Raw genomic sequence first — 16,794 nt, 5'->3', positions numbered from 1 at the left:
GTATGTAGTAGGTTTTCCTGCTTTCATTTTTGAGTCTCTGACCTATCTCCTCAAATGGCCCCCAAGTAATCAAAACATTCATCTGACCACATCACACTCTTTTGCATCCTGTTTGGAGTCTTAGAAGAGCATCAAGGGTCTTTTTTTTTTTTTTTTTTTTTGAGACGGAGTCTCGCTCTGTCTCCCAGGCTGGAGTGCAGTGGCGCGATCTCGGCTCACTGCAAGCTCCGCCTCCCGGGTTCACGCCATTCTCCTGCCTCAGCCTCTCCGAGTAGCTGGAACTACAGGCGCCGCCCGCCACCACGCCCGGCTAATTTTTTGTATTTTTAGTAGAAACGGGGTTTCACCGTGGTCTCGATCTCCTGACCTCGTGATCCGCCCGCCTCGGCCTCCCAAAGTGCTGGGATTACAAGCGTGAGCCACCGCGCCCGGCCATCAAGGGTCTTTAAGATCTGCTCCTGTTTTCTCTGGTTTTGCCTCCTTCACTTTCACCTGGCATCTCATGTGTGTAGGTAACCATAGTTTACAATTGTCAGAACAGAGAGCAAATTCATGTCTCAGAGTCACTCTTATCTTGCTCATTCTACCTAGAAAATTCATCCCTGCCACCCAAATACCCCACCCAATCCCCACCCTGGCCAATTGCTTTTTCTTTCCCAGGACTCTGCTTAGTCCTAAATACTCCAGGAAGCCTTCCCTGACAACAGCTGCCTTTCTCTTACTGTGCTGAGCCATGTGCCTCTCTGCTGTGGCTAAGCACTCCTGGTTTTCCTCATACACAACACTTGCACACCATCGTACTCAACAGCATTAGTGTCTGCCTTCTCTCATAGACTGTGCTGTTACTTTACTCATCCATGTGTGCCCAGTACCCAGCACAGCACTGAGCAGAGTGACGGATTTGTGTGTGTTGAACTGACAAGTGGATGGATGGATAAGAATGACAAATGCTTTGTTCTAAAGTGTCCATGTGGTACATCTGCAGTATTTGTGATGGCCTCATGTCAACGAACAGCTAAGCTATCTATATAGGAATAAGTAACAATGCCTCATCAGGATCCCAGAGACACCTGAGGGAATCCAAGGTGTTGGCTGATTGGCATTCTCAGAATGAGAGAGATTGAGGTGTTAGAGAGGTAGATGAAAATGGACATGTATTTTCTGATCCCCTAAGTACTAGGGAGAAAAGCTACTAACAGACCAATTCCAGGTAAGTGTCAGTATTGGAAGGAAGTCTAGTGGTTTTTGGATAGGAACATTACCAAGGAAGTCTGGACATATCTTTGGAAATCCACTCAAACTATTCACTGAGGCCTAACACATAGTAGGTGCTCAGTAAATGCTTGTTGAATAAAAAAGACAGAAATAGGCAGGGCTGAGCTCCTCTTTTCCTTCCTGAGACGGAGAGGCCCACAGTAACTAGAAGCTCCAGAAGGAAGCTACACCCAGGCCATTACATGTTCCTCCAGGCAGCCCAGCGTGGGGGTCATCACAGGCCTTGGGGCTGGGAAGATCTGTGATTAAGCCATGGCTATACCACTCTTTTGCCAAGCCTCACCTCTTCATTCATAAAGTAGAAAGAATTCCCACCTCTCAGGGTTGTCGCGAGTATTAGATTAGACCACAGAACCTGGCCCACAGCATGTGTTCAATATTCAGAGTTCCCTTCCCCTTGCCTTAGGTTCAGTGAACCTTGGCACAAGGCAGCAGGAAACAAATCCTAAGCTGCACTGAGTGGAAACAAAGTTTCTTGCACCCTCTGCCAACCTGGCTGTTGGAATAGGGCAAACCTGCTGCTGGAAGCTGGATAATAAGATAGGATGCAGTAGGACTGGCAGGTCTAGCAAATAATGGGCAACAAGAGCTGTGCAGAAGGAAGGTAGGTCTTCACTTCTGTCTCCAGTTCCTCCTGTAACTTTAGCAAAGTCACAGAACTTCTCTGAGTCTCAGCATCCTCATCTGCAGATAGTCACCATTCTTCTTTTGTTCCTCTCCACCCCTGGCTGTTCTGTGTTGTTCTGAGGATAGAGGGAATGCTTGGAAACATGCCCTAGATAACGCATAGGTCATCACATTTGATCTGGTCAGAAATTCATCCCTCCAGGAGGTAGGAGGAATAATGAGTGGGAGTTTAAAGAGCCTGAGATCCATCTTACACTCTGACTTTTGAAGGAGCATCTAACCCAAATGCTCCTTCAAAAGTCAGAGTGTAAGTTGGATCTCAGGCTCTGGAAACTCCCATTGTGCACTGTACTTTGTTCGATATATGGCAGATAAATAGCAGGGGTTTAGTTAGGGCCTTCTGGACTGCAAATCAGCTGGAGAAGATGTTTATGTGGTTACTAGTATGATTATGGATATAAAAGAGCAGAGACCACGAATTTAGCCTAGGTGTCGTGGTACCTTCTCCCTCCCCTTCTGCCATTGGATTCTTGAGGCCAAGACCTGGCAAATCCTCAGATCCTTCATAACCCAACTTGAAAGGGACCACTATTCCCATCGTGAATAGATTTTCATTCATCCTGAGTCCTTCTCAGGAAGCTACCAACCTTATAGGGTAGCCTACTTCATTGTTCATCAGTTCTGATTGTTAGTATGTTTTATCAGATTAATTCAAAATCAGCCTCTCTATAACTTCTTCCATTCCTACCTCCACTCCTGGCACCTAAAGAGTGGAATACCTTTCCTACCTGCTTTTTTTTTCCCTTTAATATCTCTCCCACATGCTGAATTTAAGGGCATGTGGTGCCATGGCTGAGTAAGGAGTAGAAAGTGTTGTTAAGTAAGGTCAACCCTAGTGGGAATAGATGATATGACTTAATTGGGATGGGCTGTTTTTTCAGAGGTTCACACATATGAATTTCAAAGAGGAAGGTGTAGGTCAGGGTTTGAGATATGGAAAGTTTTATACAACAGGGGACCTTTGATCTAGTTCTTGCAGAATAAAAAGGAATTTAACAGTTAAAAGTAAGAGAAAAGGTATTGCAAGAAGAGAAAATTGCATGTGCAAAGGCAAAAAGTCAGGAACATGCATAATGTCTTTAGGAAGCAAAGAGTCGTCCATGTGGCTGAAATAAAGATGAGAAAACAGTGGCAGATGAGGCAGGAGGGATGGGCATTGGTGAGTCAAAGGATGCAATGAGCTGCTTGTTCCTAGCAAGATGTTAGCCAAACTGCAGTTGGTCTTATTTGGTGAGGGATGGCAGCAATGCAATTAGTATACAGCTTATTTAACAATATTTATTTGATATTCCATATAGGCTATGCCCTATTTGAGGCCCTGTCACTTTGGGAGCATAGGGCCTGGGACATAATGAATGCTTTAAATGTGCTTGTTGAATCAGTAAGTGTGGTAGGTGACTTAAAAGACTTAAGGTGTTGAAACTTCACCTAGGAAAGCATTTTCTATAGTGTCTTGCATAGAGCACTCGTTCTGAGAACTGCCAAAATGTTATATTTGCAAATAAAAACTACTTTGGCCAAGTTAATTTGGATTAAACAAGAAGAAGATGACTTTTTGTTTGGTTTTGTTTTCATTGTGTTAGTCCTTGGGCATTGAGACTTACCCAGGAGGAAGGGATATAGGCTATGGTGTTTCCCAAACTTGAACATTGGACACCTGTCTGGAAAAGCATCACCTGGTTTTAATATTCCAGGGAACACACTCTGAGAGGCAGTTATAGGTATCTGAAAGTACATAAAGAAGCAGAATTGTTTTTGTCATTAAGAGCATGGTGGAAAGATAAAGAGTGGAGAAGGTCCTGCTGCTTCTTAAAATACCTAGCACAGAAGGAACATGTATTACTCCAGTTCACATTCCACTGGTGAGACCTAGCCAAGAAACCATGTCTGTTTGCAAGATGGGCTGTAAACAAAGCCCCTGCTTGACAGCTACTTTCCACCTTCAGCCACCCATTATGAAAGAAGGAGCACAAATTTTGGTGGACAGCTAGCTGTCTCTGCCAATTTTGCTGAAGAAACAAAGACTCCATGAATGAGTTGGAGAGGCAAAGCCAGAAGATTCCAAATGGGCATTTCAAGCTGCAGTGTTTAAAAGGCTCTTGTTGGGAATTATGTTCCTTTTCCTCCTACTTGCCAGGGTGTATCAGTAAGCTTCTGCCATGGCAACAATCTCGATTCTTAGTGGCTTATTTTTTGTTTATGTTCAAAGACTTGTTTTTGTTTATGTATAGGTTCATGTTGATGTCTATGATGTTGACTTCTACTGTGCTCCACGTTGTCTTTACTTTGGGTCCTAGGCTGCTATCACAGGCTTATCGGTGAAGAAAAAGAGAACATGGGAGAACCACACAGTATCCTTTAAAACTACCATTAGGAATGACATGTTACTTCTACCCAACTTCGCTGACAAAAGGCAGTGATCAGGCTCAACAGGGTGGAGTTAATTCTCTCATTGGGTGGCAAGTCATAAGTCATAAGTTATGGGCCAAGCCTGATTGACATCAATGAGGTTGGAAAGTATCATTCCCTAAGTGGACGAAACAAACTTTGAACAATAGTTATTTTGCAATAGACCATACAGGGGGCTCAGAATTCTTACCTTGTGGGGTTAGGGCACTGAAAGATCTTATGGAAATGCCCACCAACCTCAGGCAATAGTCACCCCTTCAGTTGTTGGCAGTCACTCATCATGAAATACAGGATTTATATTTCAATCATGTGAATGTCAGAAGTCAAGTCCTACTAGCTTGGGGCTGCCCTTAGCATTTCTGGAGTCCTGTGTTTAATACTCTCTGGAGGAGTGCACCCAGGGTGAGGAAAGGATCCCAATCCTGGCTAATCGAGGAAGGGGGGGCATAGTGTATACAACCTAGGAGGATTGTGTGTGTTGTGGGGTGGAGGGGGGCAGGAAATCATAAAAAAGCATCAGGTGGAAAAGGGATAATACGTGGCTTGCATATGCTCTTCCCTTTCCAAGAAAGGTCATCTGCCTTCACTCACCTGGCAGAATCCAGTTCAACATTCCAGGCTGAGCACGAGCATCTTGTCCCCCAATAAGCTCCCACTGATTCACTCAATTTGAGACATTTATTCTTTCTGTTGTGCACTCATTACTCCTAGGGTAAGACTAAGAAAGTGCTTATCACACTACTACAGTTATTTACCTACTTGCTGTCATAGGTGGAATTGCATCCCAGCATGAAAGTTCTGCTGGAGTCCTAGCCTCCAGTGCCTCAGAACATGATCTTATTTGGAATAGCCTTTTCAGAGGTGATCAAGTTAAAATGAGGTCCTTCATCGTTCTGGTGGGCCCTAATTCCGTATGACTGGTGTCATACTGAAAAGGGGAAATCTGGACATAGAGAGAGACACACACTGAAGGAGAATGTCACGTGAAGGTGAAGGCATAGATCAAGGTCATGCCTCAACGAGTCAAGGAATACTGAAGACGTTAAGCCAAGGAAGGGGCATGAAACAGATTCTCCCTTGTGGCCCTCAAAAAGAATCAACTCTAGCAATACTTTGATTTTGGGCTTCTAGCCTCCAGAATTGTGAGGTAATACAGTTTTGTTGTTTAAGCTGCCCAGTTTGCAGTACTTGGTTATGGCAGCCCTAGCAAACTAATACACTTGCCTACACATCTGTTCCCCTAAATCCACCCCCACCAAATCCCTCCCAAATTAAGTCAGTTCTGGAGGACAGAAATACAGTTTTCTTTCCTTCTTTCTTTCTTTTTAATTATCCCTGATGCCTAGAAGGGCCAGGCACAGAGTTAGTTGTTACAATTATTGACCACATTTTGCATTCTCTTTGGCCACAAGGGAGAGAAAAAAGGGACTAGAAGAGGAACTTGTTTTAGAAGAACAAGTTGGAGCTCTCTGGAGAGCAAAAGATGACAAGTAGTGAGATCCATGTCCCTGAAGGTGTCCAAGAATATGCAGGCTGAAGGAAATCCTGCTTAGGGTTGGTTCTATGAGAATGTTGAGAAATAGCTTTGCTGGTTGTAATCTTCCAGCGATTGGTCTATTGATCAATATTTTCGAATCTGGGTGAGTCAGAACCAGGCTAGGTGTCACCCTTGTGTAGCTGTTGAAGATAGTGTGGGAGAGTGGGGTGTGTGTTTTAAGCAAGAGCTTGGTTCAAAGTGCCAATTCCTCTTCACCAGCTAAGTCTCGATCAGCCTTTGTCAGGGCTCAATCTGCCTGTGAATTTGCCTGGAATCCATTCCCAGCAGCACCATCTGTTTGCGATTGTCCTACCATCTGACCATTTACCCTTTATCAACTTCCTCCTCTGGGCACTTCCACTGCCAGTTGGAATCTGCCCATGGATTCCGCCCATTGTCCATCCTGGATAAACTGAGTCTGGAGAAAGACAGGACAGGAGAGAAGGGAAGAGGTGGGAGACGTTCCAATGTGCTAGCGTTCTTGGCCAAGAGGTGTCTGGGAAGCCCCACTAAGCCTTCACACAGAACCTGGAGAGAGAGCATGTGGCCCAGCCAGAGCCATATTGTGCCCCAGGCAGTCTGATGGCTCCACAAATAATATTGATGCCTTTTGTTTGAAAACTCTTTGTGGAAGTTTCCCATTTCCCAACAAACCACGCTTGATGCTGGGCTTCCCGCAAGCCACTTTGCCTTGCCTTTTGCACAGTCCCGTGGCCAACTGTGCAGGCAGATGAGGGCCCCTGAATGCTAATGAGGGAAATGGCTGGCATTCCTAAGGCACACCCGACTCTGGGAACCCCGCCTTTGTTGCTAAGGAACATTGGAACTGTAGCTGAAAGGCTCTTAGAAGAGAGGGGAGTGAAGAGAGGGAGAGAAGAAAGGAGAGCATTTGTTTTCAGAGCTTCACAGTTCTCTGGCCAGCTCCAAAGCTGTCCAATTTCTGATCCCAATTAGAATATCAAACCCCCTGTTATTGTTTCTCTTAATGATCTTGGGAAATTCCTCAGAAGAGTCAGCAGGCACTTAGCAAACTTTTTGGACTGCGCCATCTCTACAGTTGTGCTTCTGGTAATGTGAACATACCATGCCAGCGTTCTGAAAACCATCTTTGTTCCAGTTCCCAGAAGGCAGTGATGAAGCTGGAGGCTGAGAAGAGGACAAAAAGCTGTTGGGTTTTCAAAATGTACCTGTGGGGGCTCCACTTAGCAGATGATTGCCAGGTGCCCACTCGGTGGTGCGTCTGAGCTCTGCGCTGGTCACAAAGACAGGAAGATCTTGTTCCTGGCTTGCAGTCACCTCCAGACTTGCTGAGAGTGACACACCACACATGCTAAAGAGAATTGTATGGGTTATTTGCTCTAACTGTGGCCAACAGCATTGAGGAACTTGGAGTTATGCAAGACTGGGTTCTAATCCCGGCTCAGTCACTCACATATAAGTCCTTAGGCAAGCACATACACTACGCTGAGCCTGTTTCTCCCCTGTACAATGGGCATGGCAATGCCAACCTCATTGGTTTACTTTGAGGAGTAAGTACAGGACAGAGAATGAGAGACAGGAATGTGGAACACATATTCTGTGCCCTCCAGGACCACATAGTCGGTGAACCCATCTGTGGGCTTGGAAAATGTCTGTACCTGGAAAAGGCATTCAACCATTTGGCCCATTGGATGGGGTAAAATGAAATACTGTATAAGACTAAAATAAGCTAGTTTCCCTTATGGAGCATGTCTATGTGCCAGGCATAGTGCTGGGCAATTTGCATGCATTATCTCATTTAATATGAATGATGCTCTCGGGTAAGTAGTGACTTATTCAGGGCCACACAGCTGGGTGAGAGTCTGCCCAGCTGATGAGAACCTGCCTCTGTCATTCTGTGCCCTTTCCATCCTTAAAGCCTGAGGTTTCTGGGGGAGTTGGGACATATTCAATTGACACCAAGCATCTCCAGAGCACACCGAAGGATAACCAGTCCACTATCCACAGACATCCATTTAGGAAGGTTTTTTTTGGAGGACAATGGTCAAGACTGACACCAGACTTTCCCAGCACAGTGGTTATTAGAAGTTCACAATGACACAGCTCTGAGAAAAAAGAAAGAAAAGTAACAGACTTTCTATAAGTAAACCATGAAGTTCCAGCATAGAGATCATAATGATATTCTGAACCATAATGACTTCCTGGCACTTCTTAGTAATTTTCCATCCACCAACACCCCTCCCCAATGCTCCTTGTCTATCAATTCCCCCTTTTTCTTGTTGAATTTAGAATTGAGCCCAATATCTCTCCCCTACTGCAAAACTCCATTGCAGTGCTTCCTATAACTATTGTGATTGTTTTGAGTAAAACCTGCCTTACGATTTTAACAAGAGTCAGAATAATTTTTTCTTTAAGACAGATAGACGGACAGACAGACACACACACACACACACACACACACACACCCCTTGGGGTAAAGCAGTGGAGAATTCCAGGTAGGAGATGATGCAAAAGCAATTGATACTTGACTCTAGAAGGCAGATACATCTCAAAATTTGTTCTTGCTGTAGTAGTGGCCTGACCTCCCTATGCCATTTCACATAGACCGTTGTTCAAAGTTCTTTGGAAGCTTCCTGAATGTTCAGCAGCGAAGGGAAGGGACATAAAAAGGGTATATCTTTATTACATGCAAAGAACTGTCCAAATGGCATTGCTTTCAACGTTTATAACAATCCTTCAAACAGATGCAATTGCTTCTGTTTTATAGATGAAGCAATTGAACTCCAGGGGGATTAAGCAACTTGTCAAGGCTACCACCCGCTAAGTGCAAGAGCCAGATTTTGGCTGTTTTTGAAGCCTATTTATTCTTTTTCTACTCTCTGTGGAAATATGGGGGGTGGGGTAGTAGGGTGACTGTGCATCTAGATCTGGTAAAGGTTATCCTACTTATAGAAGTATTCATTCAGCCAAGACTATAGTACAGGTTATGCTTAACCTGTGGTCACACAGCTCTGGTGGCACCTTTCATGCTGCGTTCTATGTAAATGCAGCCCCCTGCATTTGTGTAGCTTGGGGATGCTGAGGCTACTTATCAGAAACTATACTAGATATTGGATATTAAGAATTGGGCAAGGTAAAATCATTGCTCTTCAGGGCCTTATGATTTTGTCTAATAACCCAAACTTCAGGTTTAGGATCTTCTTTTACCCAAACTGCCTCTCCAACCCACTTACTCCCAGAGATGAAGGGTAAAGTGAGACCTTCTCAGTATCATTTGACCAGTCCTTCACAGGAAGCACGAACCTTCTGGCAGATATTAACTGGCACAACTGAACAGCTTTCTTGTCCTCACATCTCTGAGCCTGTTTCCTCATCTGTGAAACAGAGCTGTGAAACCTGTCTTACTGAGTTGTTAGAGATAGACCAAAGCTAATACGTCAGGTTCCTCAAACACAATGGTTGCTCAAGGCATATTAAATTTTTGACCTACTATTCTAATTGTCCTTACTTGGCATTTTGTTAGAATGAGAAAGCCGTGTCTATTTGCTTGCTCTTTTGATCTAAAAGGCAGCTAGAAAGTCCAAGGGTTCTAGAAAGGGTGGTCAGTCGGTTTCAAGAGTCATTTTTCTGGACAACTCAAGGATTATAAAAAACCAAAGCAGGTCAGACTAGAAGACCCTTAGAGAGCATTTATTTTAGTGGATCCAAATAATTTTGTTCTTGAGGCCTTGTCTATAAGAGTACATGAAGAACCTCATTTTATAAAATGGATAGAAAGGGATGCTCAGAGGCCTTTCTGTTTGATTTTCCCCTTGACCTAACTTGTTCATTTTGTCTGGCACAGAGATTGGAAACTCAGTACCCTGATCACCCAGTATTAGCGATGATGCTGGGAGCACATTGTCTCTGAAGGTCCAGGCCAGTGTTTCTTCAATGAGCTCATGCTACCTGTATGGTGTGATACGTGTGTAACTGTGTGCTATGTGAGTGGTGCAAAGTCAAGGGGGATGTTAAGAACAGAAGAACTATGGGAACTGATGGAAAGTTCCACCTGGTTTTCCTGTCTAGGCAGAGCAGAGGATGTTACCTATTCCCAAAACCCTTTGTCCCAAGGAGTCCTTCCTCAGAACTTCTAGCTGGGACTGTTGGAAAATACTCTTGGAGACAGTGTAACGTTGTTTAGTTTTGTACTGCAGAAAATATTGGACTTGTTCAGAAAACATCACTTGAAATGGTTCTTCTACTGCTTAAGATTAAGATAGTGTATTGGTAATACTTTTATTTTTCTTATGGTGTGGAAATCCTTCCCAGAATAATGACCAGGAGAAGGTATGATTTACCTATCCAAAAACGATGTTCATAGGTCTACTAGGTTCCAGGTACTGTGGGGAAGTGGCAACATGTAATGTGTTTTTTACTGTGTGGAATTGTGCAGTTTGAAACAACATAGTTTGATTAGCAATGCAGGAAAAAAATCAAACACGTAATATTAATAGTAAGTTTTATTAAAACAGAAGGAGATTCGAAGTAGCTGGGTTCTCACCACATCAAAAGATAAAACTAGGTTTCCTCTGATCACTCTGAGCTGCTTATGAGTGAGCATCATAGCCAGAAACTAAGTCCAAATCAAAAGCATCTACAATAGCTGCATCGGCCTCCACTCTGACAATGCCTCCGCCACTACACTCAGGCTGGGGAGAAACACGTGTCTGGGTAAAAAGGGAGCTAAGGGAAACATCTGTTCTCACAATATGGACTTGTTATCATAGCTCCTTTAAGTACCGCAGCGCTGGCTCCAAGAGCATATTTTCTCCCGAACGGAATCTGCGCAAGGCCTGCTCGATTTTCTGAGGGCTCAGGGACAGGTTGTAAATGAGATTGTAGTTGTGAATGAGGCGTCTGGCTCGTTCCTTCTCCAGAACTCCTGTGATTGGATTGGGTAGGTGGAAGGTTTTTTAAAGAGGATGGAGGGAAAACAGAGAAAACTATATATTAGCTTGAATGACTTCCAGGTAAAGACTAAACGCTAATATTTTGCAATTTTAAGCTTCTTAAAAATCAAGTGGCATCTTAAAAAATATTTATAGTCGTGGGTATGCATCATAGATTTCAGGAAGAATCTGAGGGTGATTTCAGGGGAGAGAGAACAAGATGGGATCCAATAAGACCCATATATAAATTCTAAAGCAATTCAGGCTTTTCTTTGTAACTTTAAAACTTGTAAGGCCAATTTTTGAAACACTGGGGGTGCCTAGCAAAAGTAATTTCTAATTGTCCTGAGTTCTTTTTATCTTGTTAAAGTCTCCAAACACATTCCTAAACATGCAGGGATTAAACAAACAGCTTATTTTTAAAATGCATTTCTCTAAATGTATTTATAGATGTTCTTTGGTATCCGCAGGGATTAGGTCCATAATATTCCCCTCCCCAACAGTGACACCTACACCTATGGATGCTCAAACCCCGATATAAAATGGAGTAGTATTTGCATGTAACCTATACACATTCTCCCATGTACTTTAAACCATCTCTAGATTACTTGTAACACCTAATACAATGCAAATGCAATACAAATAGTTGTTATACTGTGTTTTAAAATTCATACTTTGTTTTTTGTTGTCATGTCATATTTTATTTCTATTTCTTAAAATATTTTTGATATGCAGTTGGTTGAATCTGTAGTTGTGGAATACAAAGATGCAGAGGACTGACTGTCCTGTGACTCCCTCCAGCTTGCTGTGCAATCACAGGTGAAGCATCTAACTTCTCATAGCTCAGAGTTTGAATCTGTGTAATAGAGGTGGTAATGTGTATGACTGCAGGATATGCTCTGGTACCCACACATTATATATGCCAATACCAATGTCAGTATGCTTTCCATGTTGAGATTGGGTAGAGTTTGATGGCTGTTGGGAGGAGTCACAATGTAGACCACGGCATCACTGAAGATCAATAACTCACTCATAAGCCCCTAATTGCAAGGATCTATGTGTCAGATACTGTGCTTGGGAATACAGAAGATTTAGAGAATTGTTCTGCTACCTCTGGAAGTTCTCTGTCCCGCGGGGGAGAGAAGTTATTTAGAAAATTAACTGGGATACAACAATAATAATTATAATAACCAATATTTAAATATAAAATTTACTATGTTCCAGGAACTGCTCCAAGCATTTCACCAATATTAACTAATTGAATCCCTACAATAACTCATTTCACAGAGGCAGAAACTAAAGCCTAGAGACTGCAAGTCCCTTGATTGCCTGAGGTTAACCACTACAGTACGTTATGGAATGAGGGGAAAGAGATTGCTTCAAGTAGGGGTCATTTTATTTATTTATTTATTTATTTATTTATTTATTTATTTATTTATTTATTATTTTGAGATGGGGTCTTACTCTGTTGCCCAGGCTGGAGTACAGAGGCACAATCATGGTTCACTGTAGCCTCGATCTCCTAGGCTCAAGGGATCCTCCCACCTAAGCCACATGAGTAGCTGGGATTGCAGGTATGTGCCACCACTCTCAGCTAATATTTTTATTTTTTGTAGCGATGAAGTTTCACTATGCTGCCCAGACTGGTCTTGAATTCCTGAGCTCAAGCAATCTTCTCCCTTATGCCCCTCAAAGTGCTGGGATTATAGGCATGTGCCACTGTGCCCGGCCTCTTTTACTGTCCTTCATGTGTGCGAACTGTAAGAGTGATGGTGAAATTCCTTCTTAAAGAATCCAGAGGCAGTGCCTTGTCATTTTGTGGAAAGCCACTACTAGTCCATTAGAGTTGGGCAATGGTAGATACTTATCATCTCAGTTTAAGATACCAAATATTACTCATTTTTAAATATGCAAGTACTATTGTGCATGGTGCCACCTTCTCAACTACTCTCTAATGGCTATTCTTAACAGTAGGCCACAATAGGTGGGGTCCTAATTTATTCTGTTCTATTCCAGTGTGTTCATTTTCTATTCTGTTCTGGTTTGTTCATTGCCTATTTATTGTCTGTCTCTCTCATTAGAACAGTGGTCCTTTCATTTATGTAAATCTCATTCTTTGAGTTGGCCAATTGCATCTTCGAAGTTTTCTGGATAGGATGGCTGCTGTCAGTCCTGTCTAGGTTTGCTTTGTCTGGCCATTTCTCCACACCCTGCCTCTGGAAATATAAGACATGGATTTGGAATAAGTTTATGACTGTAAGAAAAAAAAATTAGTGAGGTGTGGTGGCATGCACCAACTAAGGTGGGAGGATCATTTGAGCCTGGGAGGTCGAGGCTGCAGTGAGTTGTGATCATGCCACTGCATTCTAGCCCAAGCAACAGAGTGAGGCCCCTGTCTCAAATAAATAAATAAATAAATAAATAAATAAATGTCAAAAGAAGAAAGAAAGAGGGAAAGAAGGAAAAGAAAATAGGGGTAAATTGTGTGAAAATCAATAAAATATTAAGTTCACACAGTATCCAGTACTAGTAAGAACTCAATAATGTGAAATTTTACTATAGGATCATTATAATAATTATGTCATCAAAATTATTTTAAAAATATATAAACATTATATATGTAATTGCTTATTAAAATAGATAGCATTTAGTTTATATTTTAATTAAAAATTAAAAGTTATGTTAAAAAATACATCTAGGAATCACAATAGTATTTTCTATCTTCTAAGCTTTACCATTGATAGAACATTCCTAGAGTCAAACAAAAAGTCCACTGAGTGAAATTTGTATCTGTCTAATTTACTCTGTCATTAGGGGATGCCCAGAACAGCTGCATAAAATAGCCCTTACAATCCATCTTAGTGTTGGAAAGCCTGTGTTTTCTAACCAGAACCAAAATAAAAAAAAATGAAGAATCCTTTTTTTTTTTTGAGATGGAGTTTCACTCTTGTTGCCCAGGCTGGAGTGCAGTGGCGTGATCCTGGCTCACTGCAACCTCCACTTCCTGAGTTCAAGCGATTTTCCTGCCTCAGCCTCCCGAGTAGCTGGGACTACAGGCGCCCACCACCACGGCCGGCTCATGTTTGTATTTTTAGTAGAGACGGGGTTTCACCATGTTGGCCACGCTGGTCTCGAACTCCTCACCTCAGGTGATCCACCTGCCTTGGCCTCCCAAAGTGCTGGGATTACAGGCATGAGCCACTGCACCCCACCATAAGAACCTTTTCGGCCGGGCTCGGTGGCTCACGCCTGTAATCCCAGCACTTTGAGAGGCCGAGGTGGGCGGATCACGAGTTCAGGAGATTGAGACCATCCTGGCTAACACAGTGAAACCCCGTCTCTACTAAAAATACAAAAAATTAGCCGGGCGAGGTGGCGGGCACCTGTAGTCCCAGCTACTGGGGAGGCTGAGGCAGGAGAATGGTGTGAACCCCGGGGGGCGGAGCCTGCAGTGAGCCGAGATTGCACCACTGCACTCCAGCCTGGGCCACAGCGAGACTCTGTCTCAAAAAAAAAAAAAAAAAAAAAAAAAAAAAAAAAAAAAAAAAAGAACCTTTTCAACATCAACTTCATTGTACAGTATACAAAGAACTTTCAATCTTTTATCTAATTTGATCCTTTCTCACATCTGGGAAGTATGTTTTATTATTATCAGTTTTACTTTGTAGATGAGGAAACAGGCGAAGAGAATGTAAGTGACTGGCTTTTACGGATCAACGACTGGTGGAGTCTGGATTTGAATCTAAACCTTCTGATAAAAAAAAACAAGCAAAATCGTGTGCTCTTTCTAGTATGTCATGGGACTGGGTGTAGTGGGGATTCATGGAGAGCTGGGCTTGAATTATGGCTCATCATCCTACTGGCTATTATTTTATCACTTCGAGCTTGGCTTTCTTCTCTGTAAATAAGGCTACTAATCCCTTCAGCATGTTGTTGATGTGAGGATTTAGTGATGTAGTATATATAAAGTCCAGGCTAATGCAGAGGAATTTCTTGAAGGCTCTCATTGCATTCTCCCTCCTTGAACTCTAAAACATTTTCTATTTAGCTTTTACTTCACTGGGAAAATTCCAAATGCAACATTCACCCAGACATTTATCTTAACCACTGTTTTTTTTTCTTTAGAAAACATGACCAGTTATTCATAGTCATTCCTTATCCCTTCTCCTCAAGGCTATTTTGTTGACAACCCCCATTAGAGAATAAGCACAGTAGGTTCCCAGAAGCACTGATGTGATGATGGATGGCCTGTCCTCATCCTGGATGAAGAACATGCTGGCCTACATATTTCTTTGCACATAATAAAGAATAGTGATTCATCCATGGGCAAAGCAGATATCATCTGCTCAGCATCTAGAATGGGGCTATGGTGGTCTGCTAAGTACTGTGGGTTAATAAACCAACAAAGTGACCTCAGTTAATCCTCTTTCCTCATTAAAGACAGTTGTAGATTTTCCCAGATCTGGCTGACACATTCCTTGGCTGTTGAGGAACTAATGAATTTCATGGAAACAGAGAAAACAGGCATAAATAGTGAAGAGGCCATGAGAAAGGCATTTCAAATCTGTCGGAATCTGCCTCCAAAGTCAACAAACTCCGTTTTTCCTCAGAACGGTTCAGAAGCATGAGAAAGCTCCCAGTCTTTGGAGAGTGTCTTAGCAACTAAGTTTATGATCCATTATCCACTACCACAAGTAAGCATTTGTTTCTTTAGAAATGTCATTTGTTTTTAAATGTTTTGTTATTGCTTGTAACCTCATCACCACTCTCATAGCCTTGTTGTGAATACCCAGACTCAGGGTTATTTCAATAACCTTTTCATCTCCTTCTCTCCAGTACCTTCCCTAAACCATCCATCTCACCTTGCATTATGCCTTCCTCTGCATGTATGTTGGGATACTGGGTAAAGAATGAAGCCTCATCCTATCCCTTATGGTTCATAATAGGTTCTCAACTTTACTGTATGTCCAACATCCACCTCCAGTCCTGTCTTGGTACTCGCTTCTCCATCATACTCATTCTCACCTTCTAACTTTTGCAAGAGATGACATCAAACTCGGGATGACCTGTCCAACTATCCAAATTCTATCTGAAGTCTCAGCTCAAGTTCTTTCTCTCCCTTGGAGTCCTCTCTTTGTCCCGAGCCTCGCATTAGATGGTGAGCCTCATTTCATACCTTCACTTTCCTTTTGACTCTTGAACTCTTATTTGTGCCTTCATTGTCTCAAACTCTTGGGCTCAAGTGATCTTCCCACCTCAGCCTCCCAAAGTGCTGGGATTACAGGCATGAGCCACCATGCCCAGCCATGTACCTTCATTTGTAATACTTAATGCTGTGTTTTAATATTGTTTGTTTACTGGCACTGAACTATTGCTAGTCTCTGTGTCTTACCTAAAGGTAAGCTCCTTGAGGCCAGAGACCATGTCTCATCCTTTCCGATTTTCCTCTTGGTTCAGCCTCTAACACAGTTCTAGGCTCATAACAGATTTTTAATAAATAACTTTATAATTCAACCAGATGAATCTTTCAATTAAAAATTTCAGATTTTTTTTCTCTTTGGTATAATTATTAAGAGTCCTTGGATTTTGTATGGCAATTATACTTCCTGTGGTCTAGAATTAAGTTGCTTTGGAAATTCAAAGCAAAACAAAAACATACAAAGAGAATGAAAAGACAGACATTGCTATTGTCATGTGATTACTTCTAGATGGTACTAATGTGTACACCAACTCTTCATGAACCAAGTAAATAAGACAGTTTGGGACCATGGCTTTGCACTCTGACGTGGTTCTAGATTTCATTCTCTCTCTCCTTTCCACTTTCCCTTATTTCACTTTCTCCTTCATTCTGCACATAGTCATCAAGGATCCTTCTGAAGTACAACTTCATTACACCACTCCTCTGCTTAGAAACTCTCCGTGCTCTCATTATCTTTGAATTGACTCCAAATTCCTTGGTCTGGCGTTTAAAATCTT

General features: G+C 42.4%; 1 protein-coding gene across 1 annotated transcript in view; it reads right to left on the bottom strand.

Annotated features, from left to right (window-relative positions):
- Nucleotides 1-10,374: 10,374 nt before the first annotated feature.
- The window catches only part of C19H1orf87 (chromosome 19 C1orf87 homolog), an 83,378-nt gene continuing 76,958 nt past the window's right edge, over nt 10,375-16,794 (bottom strand). Inside the window, exon 12 of the mRNA XM_055234395.1 lies at nt 10,375-10,811. Coding sequence (XP_055090370.1) covers nt 10,651-10,811 — 161 coding nt within the window. The 3' untranslated portion in view covers nt 10,375-10,650. The remainder of the gene's footprint in view (nt 10,812-16,794) is intronic.

The sequence above is a fragment of the Symphalangus syndactylus genome, chromosome 19 (assembly GCF_028878055.3).
Source record: "Symphalangus syndactylus isolate Jambi chromosome 19, NHGRI_mSymSyn1-v2.1_pri, whole genome shotgun sequence".
Classification (NCBI taxonomy): domain Eukaryota; kingdom Metazoa; phylum Chordata; class Mammalia; order Primates; family Hylobatidae; genus Symphalangus; species Symphalangus syndactylus.
This window is presented reverse-complemented; position numbering and strand designations above follow the sequence as displayed.